Consider the following 13,265-nt stretch of genomic DNA (forward strand, 5'->3'; position numbering starts at 1 on the left):
ATTGTTAATATAATAATAAAAATATTCTTGAAATCATAATCAAACATGATCATCATAATATATAAAAAGATATTGTCGGTTTGGAAGAAGAACGCTACAACTCAAAAATTGCCATTTTTGAGGTTTACCCTCTAACCAACTCTAAATGTTAAACTTTATTATGGGAAAAATTGTCAGAAGTTGCACTCATGTAATTACCGCTAGATGGCGACTCATAACAGTTTGACTTTGTCAAACCCATGCATTACATTTTATGGAAGAGCGTCGTAATATAGTTGTGTTTCAGTTGTTCTGGAAGTTACCACGTGTTTTTTTGGAGAATAGTGTTACAAGTTAAAAAAGGAACGTATTTTTTTGGGGATTTTGTATTTAACATTTCGTCTTAGGTAGTGCTGTTTTTGTGACAGTACGTGCCGGAGCGCCGTACCGGTACCTCTTGGGACAAAAAATAAAAAAAAACAACAAAATTGTAGACAAATTTATGAATTTTTTCCTTGCTTCCAAATAGCTTTAAAACGCCCTTATTGAGGCTAAATTTAAAAAGTTTTTCCGGAGGCGGACCCCCTTATGAACAGTTCCCAGACCCCCGGAAAATTGCGTACCGGAACCTATATTGTTACAAAAACAGCACTGGTCTTAGGTAAGTACCTATTCCTTACAGGGTATGTGCGTTTATATAGAATTATTAATTATGAGCAATACAGTAACATTTTAACAAATTTTGGGAAAAACTGTTACAAATGCTAATTACAGGTAGAAAGGTGAGAACAAGAAAGGTCTTTCTATTTATATTTAAAGGATAATAATGGGCTCTTTAATATTGTAAAAGATTTTACCTCTTATTTTTTACCTTACCAAAATTATAATGAAAACTAGCACATTAAAATTTTAAAACGTCGCTCCTGAAAATAGAACTTTTCGACTTGTAACGTTCTTCTTCCAAACCAACGATATATGTATATTAATAGAATACCGTTATGACATGTCGGTAAACATTGATTCTAACAATACCTATTTATGGATTTAGCCTACAAAAAACGGTTTCGGCCACCAAAAAAATCAATAAAACATTAACAATAGGCGCAAGCCACAAAAAAATACTAACAAAACCCAAAAACGGGCAAGAGGGGCCCACATCCTTGAGCGCCGAGTCACCGAACTGGACGTAGTCCAGAGCGGGAACTCAGCGCCTGAGCAAGCAATACAGATCGAACATAAGTCACTAGAGATAGCGGGAATAGAGCACCTCACGCTGGCTTGCATTGATCGGGGTAGGATTTCATGTGGTGAGTCCGTGTACTCAGGGCTCCCATGTGATAAGCACTTTGCTGATTGAGTGCTATCGGGGGGAAGTGGATGGTCTAGTGCAGAGGTCGGCAACGTTTTTAATGTAAAGAGTGAAATACTAAATTAAAAATTCATGGCGGGCGCCAACTCTTTTTTGACCTAACAAATATATAAATATAAACGTATAACAAATATACGTTTTGAATTTCTTGTCTAAATTAACAATAGTTTAAGGGCGCATTAAAATTATTGAAGGGCGCCGCGTTGCCGACCTCTGGTCTAGTGCATTGGAGCGGGGTGGAGTGATGTCTGCTTACATGAGTTAATCTCCCTCGCCCCAATGAATTGTATCACCTGAATGGCATTCTCACGGGGTGAGCAAGTCTCTCACTCTCAGGCTGGGTTAAATCACTATTGTTTGCTTGCTTGCTTGGATTTAGCTTGGTAACTTCTAACTGCATTTTTTTAAATTAAATTTACGACTCTTGTAAGACATTTTTTGCAATGGCGGGGTGTAGATACATTTTAGTGTTTTTCTCATACAAACAGGTAAGCTTTGAAAATCTACAAACCATATCACAGTCTAAAAGAGAAATATATAATAAGAATGACTTAACCGAAATTAAAAAGTGAAACTCGTAAAAAGTATTCATTCAAATTTATTGTAATAGTCATAGTAAGTTACTTCCAAAGAAAGACAAATAACAAATGAACATTAAACTAACAGACAGGAAAGGAAACGAATGGATCCGTAACAAAACAAAAGTAAAAGATGTCTTAACCCAAGTAGCAAAGCTTAAATAGAAGTTCGCCGAACTTACCCTAAGGCAAAAGGCTAAAAGATGATTACACATTGGAGACCGTGGAACCACAAATGAAAAAGGGGAAAGCCACAAATGCGATGGTTCAATATCCTGAAGAAACACGCCGGATCAAAATGGATGCAAAATTCCCAAGTTAGAGAGGTATGGAAAAAGGAAGAGGAGGCCTATGTCCACGGATAGATGTTTAGGGCTGGTTAGATAGAGAAGTTACTTGCAAGATATATTAAAAATAAACTTCAGTCATTATAAAATATCGAAGAATCGAAGTCCACTTGACAAATTTTTTCGTTATTCTGTGTAGAAAAACCTGACAATTGATATTTAGGACGGACTGACAAAATATGTCTTATGAAAACTTAAAAAATAAAACAGTCAAAAACGAACATAATTTTAAATTATCGTCCATGGAATTATGGCCTAAAAGCCATGGAACAAATTGCTATTTCCTGAAGAAATTAACCGAACTTCCGTACTTTCAATTGAAAAGTGAAATTACCGAGTCCGTTACTGCGCTGATGCCGCAAATCGACCTCATCTGAAAAATACGCCAACGGTCGCAAATAAGCAGACTAGAGTCAGACAAGTCGGCACACTCAGTGTGGGAACCTGAACCAACGAAAACGAGAGTTTCATTGGGGCTCCGGGGGCCACACTTAGGTTGTGTTATGTTGTGTGGTATTCGCCGGTCTTCTTGAGATCCATAGGCGGGGACGACCGGACGGGAAGACGAACCAGATCATTCATTTCATACTCCGAGAAAAATAATTTTTACTCGTTTTTAATTTTATGTGTTTACTTTTGTACATTGTGTCGATGCAGGTTTTACATTTTAAATCCGTTATAATTTACTAATATGTAAAATAATACATCGGTTACGTACTTTATCAGTCGTCATTTTGTAATATAATCATATTGTGGCTTTGTTATCTTTATGCTATATTATCAAATACTTAATTCTATTTTACTCCATCAAATGTATTCAAAAACATTTTGGTTGGTTGAGATTGGCTAGAGACCTTTAATTTTATTATGTCGAAAAATCCAGATTTTCACCAAATATGGAACTTTTGGGAGAAAGAGAATATCTGCGAGTTGTTTTTTAATTATGTCTTAAATATAGTATATGCCTTCAAACTGATTGCATCTGTTTGATTTGTTAAATTAAACGAACTAATCTTGACAAAGACAAACTTGACAATGTTAGTCAACAACAAAAAGATGCATAAACACAGTTCATGAACTATGAACCATTTTATGCTAACAACAGGCTGATGGAAAAATCGCAAAAGAAGCTGAACAAAGCTTTGATGACGAAAATAGATAGAAAGCTGCTGAAAGAAAGTTTGAATTAGAAGTTTAATCAGCAAAAATAATAAGCAAAGGTGGTGCACACTAACTGCTTCCCTATAATCATATCACTGCTCCGTAAGAAGAATGACGTAACTGCAAAAAGCCAAATTTCTCAGGAGAGCAAAAAAACGATTTTTAAATATTTAAAATAGGAATTAAATGAGGAGTAACATTCCAGGAGCATCGGTATGGCGTTTATTCTTACAATGATGGCTTTTATATCCCTATTGGTTCGAATTCATTATCTTAATTTAAGCCCCCATTTTCAACAATTCCTATCAGTTGCGTCGTTGTTCATCTAAAATTTTTAAATATTTAAAATAAAGATTAAATAAAGAATAACCGTCCGGAGCATCAGTATGGCGTTTATTCTTACAATGATGGCTTTTAGTTTTATCCTTATCCTTATTGGTTCGAATTTCATTATCTTAATTTAATCCCCCCGTTTTCAACCCTATTTACAGTTGAGTCATTATTCATCTGAAACGAGGTCTAAAATTGTGCGCATTTCAATAACTACCCTGTAGTGGCTCAGCACATACAGTTCTGTCGCTTTTGTATCATATGTACACATTATTTTAGAAGTTAATTACGCAATAAACAGGAATTGACAAAATTTGCAGTTACGTCATTCTTATTCCGGACCGGTGATATAGGTACACTTTGTATGTACATCTTAAGGTTAAGGAGTTATACACTTTTTAAGTACCTAAGTATTTTTTTGCTGTGAGATTTGGGTCCAAAGGTTGTTTTGGTCTTGTCATTGCTGTACACGGAAACTCTGAAATTGTTTAAAATATGACATGATGAATTTATATCGCTAAATTGTGACAAATATGTGTTATATTAGGTAAATGACGGTGCACAACACTGCGTAGTACATATATATTTTGTTTATTTGACCGGTTTAAATCAGTCTACATCTTTTTCCGCATCGAAGATATCTTTCTCTCTCTCTCTCTCTCTCTCTCTCGCACTCCCACTCCATTTCTCGCACTTGCTTTTTCGTTGTCCTTATCCCGGGTCGTTACACTATTGTTAGTTCGTTTCGGTTCAATGTCAATTATCTAATCTCTAAATTATTCTGCACAGACAGTTACATAGACTTGACAATGAAACTGTTTTATTAGGTGGTTTTTAATGTTTAAAAACTTTTTTGTAGATGTTGTTACTAAATTAGACAGTGAAATTTACTCCAAAAGAGGTACCTCGTTGGGGATTTTTTATCTTGATAGTTTATTGGTATAAAAAAGAAATTATTTACCAGCAGACAAAACTCACAATATGATTCAAAATGTGTATGAATAGAACTTTTATATTTATTTTAAACCGTGAAAGATCCAGGATATATGTTTTATTCATTTGAATGCTTTTTCTGTTTTTTTTTTCTGCAAGTGAAAAGATAAAATACAGATTGAGATCGACAAGGTAAAGGTGATAGCCATATTTTTCAATGTAGACGTGAGGTTAAAATGATAGCAAAAAAAAACAAAACCCGTCATACTAGGTAAATTTTTATGTATGTAATTTGTAGGTATAGTCCGTTCGCTAAACTCAGACTTAACTGGCTAATGATTTAAGCTAGTAATTTTGCCAATTTGATAAAATTGCCAAAAAAATAATTACTAAATAGTTAATAATTACTAAATATGTATTTAGTAATTTTGCAAATTTTGTCAAAATTGGCAAAAAACAAAAAAGTTACGTACTAAAATCATTAGCAATTTGCGTCTGAGTTTAGCGAACCGACTATATGTAAATTGGTTATTTATAATAAGATATAGAACATGACCTAAATGATCCTGTTCGGATCATTAGAAAAAGACCTTTGAAATGTGGATTAATAGAAGACTCTTTAAAGATACCCTGATCATCTACACTCTACCTACACAATGAGGTTCTTCACAGGAATAGTTGATTTTTAACGTAGAAAAGAGAAAAACTTCATACATGGGATAAGTAACAGTAGAGCAACGTTTTTGTAGTTAATTATCAAACAGAAAATAGAAGACCGGAGACGGTAGGCACAAACATTCGCGGTTGAAAAATATAAGAGATTGGACTGGTTTGGACTCGCATTCACTGAGATTTTGACAACCTTCATTGAGTACCTAGCATAAGAAGAAAGAACGCGTGAAAAAGTTTTGTAGTAATAAACACCAAATGAGAAATAACATCAGCACGGAAAATTCAAAAGGCTTGAAGGATCTTCAAATGTAAATGAGTATATTATGTACTATAATCTTGGATGATTTAAGTTGTTTTTATTTTCTGAGAAACCAAGTATTGGCTAATCAAACAGTATGAAGCTACTACAACTAAGTAGGTACAATTTATTAAAGAAATAGGAAATACTAATAGTTGCTAATAGTTCATTCATTATCAGACCTTGTCTATCACTTTCATTCAGATATATTATTTAGTATCTGTAAAAAATAGGTTGACCGCGTTAACCACGTTAGATACGGAAGTATAAATAAATAATTACATAAGATTGATAAGTCACACGGGAAGCAATCTACACAGTTTTTAGTATAACTAAATGGTTTTCTTATGGCTTAGATATCAAAAGGGTTAAAAATAGCATTGTAGTTTAGAGGTTTATCATTGTGAAAAGTAAGCACGTCACGTCACCAATTCACCAGCAAATTTGCAGATACATTTGCAGATTTTCAAAGAGAAAGAACTTGGACAGTCGACAGTCCAGTCTATACAACTATGTAACAAGAAGAGCTGCAGCAAATCTTTAATATCATTTTAAATAGATTTTCAATATCAGTTATTTAGTTTTCAAAGGAACAGGTAGAGGCCTGCGTTGCTTCTACGAAATGGTAGTCATTAACATCCTTTAGTGTAGATTTTACAATAGACGGTTGTTTTTTGGTGGTACAAAGTATTGAAATGGTTCACGCCACTGCGAAAACCAGGCGGACCTTGGCTATATATATATTTTAACCCATTCGTCTTTGTGTACCAGGCCGCGTACCATTGTAATATGCAGTTCTCGTAGGAAGGCCAAGAAAAGGATCTCGCAAAAAAATTTTATTTTGGTTTATCAAATATACGGGGCGATAACTATGTATATATAATCTAAATTACCAACACTCTTTCAAGCAGTTTTCGATATTTCACTCATTCGGAAGAAAAGTGACAACTCAAAAAATACATAATTTCAGTTACCTGTTAAATTGACTCCAATTACTGAAATTACTCTATACTTTTACCAGGAAAAATATCACATAGCCGTTTACTTCCAACTTGACGGTAATGTCAAGATGACGGTAGTGTCATTATTCCTTTGTCGCTAAAATGAAGACTTTTATTCCGTGACGTTCGACATGAACGTATCGTTATTTTTCACGAAAACCGTTGTATTTCGAGAAGGGTCTTACTTAGGTATGTTTCATTAATGTTTTAAAAAGTGACCAGTATTTTAAAAGAGAACTGACATAACTTAAAAATTTGATCTTTTTTCGTTTGTTAAATCAGTGGTTTTGCTTCTTATACAATTAGAAACATTCACTTATCCATATTCTTCGTTTTTGATATAAAATTTTGAGCAGTTACCATTTAAAACTGACAGTTTTAAGATCTTAAAAATCTAATTTTGTCTCGTCTCCTGATAAATAGGGAGTTTTTGTTGCTACGTAACGTACGCATCTCCGTATAAGGGTCGTTTAAACACAGCGATAAATCAAACAACTTATCAAGGTCAATCGAGTTGTTGCAACTTATCATTGTGTGTAAACGGTGCATCGCACAACTTATCAAAGTTGGAGTTGGGTTGAAGGTGGTATCGCATTGAATCGCAGCGTCTAAACAGCGTTTCAACTTGTCATCACAACTAGTTGCTGTGACTTATCGTTGTGTTTAAACGACGCTTTAAACGCTTCCTTAGACGCTTAAAGCGTCGTTTAAACACAACGATAAGTCACAGCAACTAGTTGTGATGACAAGTTGAAACGCTGTTTAGACGCTGCGATTCAATGCGATACAACCTTCAACCCAACTCCAACTTTGATAAGTTGTGCGATGCACCGTTTACACACAATGATAAGTTGCAACAACTCGATTGACCTTGATAAGTTGTTTGATTTATCGCTGTGTTTAAACGATCCTTTAAGCAACTAACGTGTCGTAGAGGATGAATAGGTAGTTTTTGTAACTGCCTTAACGTAACGTAAAGCAAATCGTAAAGTCATTTTTAAATTCCGTTGACATTTAAAAAAATAAAACAATGTTCACACAATATACAATTAATATACAAATGTAAAAAAAAGATAAATGAATGATGAAATTGTATGGTTTTAATTGCTTCTATTTAAATATAAAAATATTATTTTTCCTTAGGTTAAAATTGTTTTATTTTTGTTTATACCTACTTTTTAGTTGTAAATTATTGTATACCTACATCAGAATTCCAGTAGGTATAATGTAAATAGTGTGGTAATATTTATTTGAAAATTTTACTGAAACTAGGTCATTTGTTTATCTAGTTATTAATTGTGGTGATCACTGTATTTCTTAAATTAATACAAGATTTGTTTGTTTTGCTTTATTAATAGACAACTTAAAAACAATAAAATTTTAAATCTATTATGAAGCTCCAATTTCCAAGTACAAACACAGCATAATTTTACTCAAATAGACTAAACCAATATAACCTTAAAATGTTTATAAACAGGTAGTACGCTGATAAAATGTTCATTTGGTAGGTAATCGGGCAAGATCCTCGTGTGCATTCGGTGACTTTCGGCTCGATAGGGATGCGTATGAACCTAACGTACCAGCCCGTAACCTTAGGTAATACGTATCGCGATACGGGAGTTCAACCATTAATGCGCAAGCGTATATGTCAAAAAGATGCGTTACGTTTACGTATTTGTGTGCACAAAAACTCCCTAATGTTTTTTGAAGTTATACTTCTTTAGGCGCGATTGAGAGTAAAATTTAATAATTCTGCGCGCATGCGCACACAGACAGTATGGTATAAACGTTATACGGGATCTGATTGGGTGTTAAAATCATCTGTCAATAATTGTTGAATATGGAGATTTTGGATAAACAAATTAATGTTGTGTATATTAGTTTTTATTGTTGTGATGGCAGAGAAAAATGCAAGTTTATAATATTGTAATGACTTTTTGAATAGTTTTTAAAAGCGACAGGTAGGTAATAATTGTAAATGTTTCAGTATCCTAATAAAAAATTTCATAGATAGGACCTACCTATTTGGAAAATTTAAAAAGAACCTACTAAAATAGTATGTAATGCTTTGATTTACATAATTTGATTACCATCAAAGTTTCTATCAATATTCACCTAATATATTGTTTTCTTACTCTATGTTTTGTTGTATTCTAATATTTCTTTCAATTCTAAATAATTTCAATTCAAAATCAAAATAATTTGGATAAATTCAGAACCGTCAAAAGTTTAATTCGTTTAGTTAGTTGATCTTCGCACATGATGACACATGGTCTCCGTGGGTAAAAGTTTACGGTGAATGAATTTCAATACTAACTGCGCTGATAAGCGGGTTCGAACCCCAATGAAAACTTTTATTTTTTTATACATTTTATGATTGTAAGTTTATTATATATATTTTTTTAGAAAATACGTATTTAGTTAAAATGTTTTCCTACATTGTTCAGAAATCATTTGTGGCATTTTTCAATGTGTTTGTTTGTGTCTGTTTTATTCTTTTATTTTAATTTTTGGCACTGTTTTAATAAAAAATTTTGAGAAGTAGTAAGTATTAAAATTAGTTTAATAGTTAAATAAAATATAAATAAACTGTTTAAAGTATATTAATTTCGTTGAAATCATATAATAGAAGTATAACTTCTTACGTGCGTACAAAGTACACACACATTCTTTTTTTTTTTTTAGTTGTGACACTTCTTTCGGATGAGCGATTTATTTTCAGGTTATTACACTTACCTCTGGCACAAAGGGTAATGAGGGTTTTGGCATGTTTCTGGACCATCTCGTAACTGATGTTCCATTTTTCGTCTAAGGGAGGCAGCCTGTTGAAAAGGTGTTTAAGGAAATCGTGGGGTGTTACGGCGGATATATCCCATTTTAGTTGACTCAAGACTAGAAGTTCCCATCGCTGTAACAAAGAAAAATATATTAAAAACTGATAAGAAGAGGTGAGTAAGGTTTCTATTTCTCAAAAATGTAGATATAATATATAATGTAGATATAATATATAATGTAGATATAATATATAATGTAAATGTTAGTTGCATATTAATTTCTTTGAGAATTACGTTAAGTTTATATTGGTATTATACAGGGTGTCCCGAAAAGATTGGTCATAAATTATACCACAGATTCTGGGGTCAAAAATAGGTTGATTGAACCTCACTTACCTATATACAATAGTGAACACAAAAAAAGTTACAGCCCTTTGAAGTTACAAAATGAAAATCGGATTTTTTTCCATATATCGAAAACTCTTACGATATTTTTTATTGAAAATGGACATGTGGCATTCCTATGGCAGCAACATCTTAAATAAAAATTAAAGGAAATTTGTGCACCCCATAAAAATTTTATGGGGGTTTTGTTCCCTTAAACCCCCCAAACTTTTGTGTACGTTCCAATTAAATTATTATTGTCACACCATTAGTGAAACACAATGTTTTTAAAACTTTTTTGCCTCCTAATACTTTTTCGATAAGCCACTGTTTATTGAGATATTTTGAATATTTGTCGAATCCACCACATATTTGTATATGGTTAAGTACGATTATAGAGACCTGTTAATAAACTGAAAATTTATTTATAATTTACATTTTTAGGTATATTTTGAAAAAGAAGCCACATCTCGATAAAAGGTGACTTATCAAAAAAAGACTAAGAGGCAAAAAAGTTTTAAAAACACTGTGTTTAACTAATGGTACCAAAATAATAGTTCAATTGGAACGTACACAAACATTTGGGGGGTTTAAAGGCACAAAACCCCCATAATTTTTTTATGTAAATATATTTAAAAAAAGCCGCATCTCGATAAAAACTGGCTTATCGAAAAAATACTAACAGGCAAAAAAACGTGATTAACTAATGGTACCACAATAATGAGTTAACTGGAACGTACACAAAAGTTGGGGGAGTGGGGGTTTAAGGGAACAAAACCCCCATACGGTGGACAAATTTCACTATAATGTTGTTTTAAGATGTTCCTGCCATAAGAATGATACATGTCCATTTTCAATAAAAAATCTCTAATAGTTTTCGATATATTGAAAAAAATCGATTTTCATTTTGTAACTTCAAAGGGCTGTAACTTTTTTTTATGAGCACATTTGTACTAAGGTAAGTTAGGTTCAATCGAACTATTTTTGACTCCAGAATGTGTGGTATAATTTATGACCAATCTTTTCGGGACACCCTGTATAGTTGCTCAAAACGATTTTGATTACTTTGTTCTACCCATCTTAGCTCTTTAGCACTGACGTGCCGCATGTCATACCTTGCCGAAAATATATTTTGTAGTAAAACATTTCTATAGATAAAAGCAGTGCAGTGTATTATTTCGCTATTAGTATGGCAGCAAGTTCATACAGTTGTTCTACCTTGAAGTTGAAATCACTATTTTACTATTTTTGAGTTACCAATATGTACTAGTTTTTTAATTCAGTTTATAAAGGAAATCAGTTTTATTTTTGAAGAAGAAACGTGGACATATCACAAGAAACTGTTCCTCAAGTTGGAATCGTGTATGAACAAATAATAACGCTTTATATGCAGAATATTATGGTGAAATACAAGCACAAATAAATAATTAAGAAGGTTAACTGATGGAAGAAAAATAGGAATTTCAATTACGAAACTTGATGGAGTGTGGAAGGAATGGATGAATTGGTCATACATTAAGAGAACTAGCAACAATTATTGCTAGGCAGGCTCTGCATACATAAGGCTCCAGAAAAAAAAAGAAAAGGAAGACCACATAATATGGAAAACAACAATATAAAAGAAACTAAAAGAAAATATCTTACCATGGAATGAAATAAAAAGGATAACAGCAAACAAAAGAAAATGGAAAAAGCTGAGAAACAAGATGTCACAAGACATCGAGTAAACCATGAGGTTAGCTTTTAAAGCATTAGCATAATCTTCAAATGACTGGATCTTTTAATATAATGGAAACATTTGGGGATGCAGTAATAGCTTATTTTGTTTAAACGTATAACTGAAATTCTGAAGGTCACTTGCACCACATCAATGAACGTCTGTCGTGTCTTCTCTTCGCGGTTGCAGATAAATGGGTTTTACTGTACTTCCTATTTATATGTACGTTTTTAAGACAAAACATGATAACCGTCAACAGAAAGTTATAGTAATTAGAGGCGGTTAGATAACATTTTCAAATCTGTATTAAAAATTAACACTTTAAAATTCTGGGTGATTTAAACCTGGATATTTAAAGTTATATAACAGAAAAACAGTTTTGTTGATATTATCTTTATTTACTCCAATTTCAAGATAATGTTCGACAAATAAAGGTTTCCCTGAGCTGTTTAAAGTAGACATTTAGGTAAATATGTTTAAATGGACAGTTATTGAGAAATACCAAATTAAGCTTACAGTTATAATCGTCTTTTTTACAAGTTCGACAAACAATCGGAAATAGAACACTAACGGAAATAAACAGCAATTGACTGATTAGAGTGATTTCAAAATGTACTGATTTAGTTTTCGAGAGTAATACAATTAACACATGTTTTTCAGTTATATCAGTAGGAATTATCAGATATTTATATGAAAGCGAACCTTAATAATTCTAAATTCTATCAAAACTTCAGGCTTTCGGGCTATGGTTGTACAGAAGGATCATGATCATGAAGATACCATGGATGGACAGAGTCACCAATGAAGAAGTGCTACGGAGGATGAACACAACCGCAGATTTGGTCAACATCGTGAAGGGCCGTAAGTTGCAGTACTTAAGACATATAATGAGAAATCAAGGCAGATACGAGCTACTCTAATGCATTTTGCAAGGTAAAATTGAAGGAAAAAGGGCCCCAGGACGAAGAATATCCTGGCTTGCTAATCTGAGAGCACGGTATAAAAAGACCTCAACACAACTATTACGTATAGCAACCAACAAAATCATCGTAGTCAGAATGATCCTCAACGTTCGGAACGGACAGGCACCCTAAGAAGAAGAACCTTAATTCAAAAGCCTTTTGCTTATATACTCTGCCCAATATATTGAAGAGCTTATAGCTATTCGGACTTTAGATACGACTGCTCTAAAAAGTTCATTTGATGTACCATTCTCTCAGGTAGCACAGCCATGATATTCTATCCCTATGCTTCTTTTTTCCTTGGATATTTTCCTGCATAATGAGTTGGGGCAAGTTGTATCTCTCGCCACGTGTAATATGTTCAAGATATTCCAATTTTCTGGTTTTTATTGTATAACACTCCCATTTCTTTATTCATCTTTCTCTGAACCTCTTTGTGACGTGTTATGTCCATATTTTTAGAATTCTTTTATACACTCACAACTCAAATGATTCCAGTTTTTTAATTATTGATGCCACATTCAAGGTCCAGGCTTCCATTCCATAAAACAAAGTCGATAAAACATAGCATCTAACCAAGCACTGCCAGTACTTAAAGAAATAGTGATCTAAACTCCTTTTACATTATAAACCTGCTCTGATATGAAAACTCTCAAGAAACTGCTGAAAAATACGAATAAAAAAAACAAACTAAGTTCTCAATCGAGTAGTACAGAAAACAACAATAAATATCGTTCTCATACCACTAGATTGACAACAG

General features: G+C 33.0%; 1 protein-coding gene across 1 annotated transcript in view; it reads right to left on the reverse strand.

Annotated features, from left to right (window-relative positions):
* Nucleotides 1-13,265, reverse strand: part of LOC126881180 (G1/S-specific cyclin-D3-like) — a 99,666-nt gene that overhangs the window by 24,310 nt on the left and 62,091 nt on the right. The window contains exon 3 of the mRNA XM_050645269.1: nt 9,405-9,576. Coding sequence (XP_050501226.1) covers nt 9,405-9,576 — 172 coding nt within the window. The remainder of the gene's footprint in view (nt 1-9,404; nt 9,577-13,265) is intronic.

The sequence above is a fragment of the Diabrotica virgifera genome, chromosome 1 (assembly GCF_917563875.1).
Source record: "Diabrotica virgifera virgifera chromosome 1, PGI_DIABVI_V3a".
Classification (NCBI taxonomy): Eukaryota; Metazoa; Arthropoda; class Insecta; order Coleoptera; family Chrysomelidae; genus Diabrotica; species Diabrotica virgifera.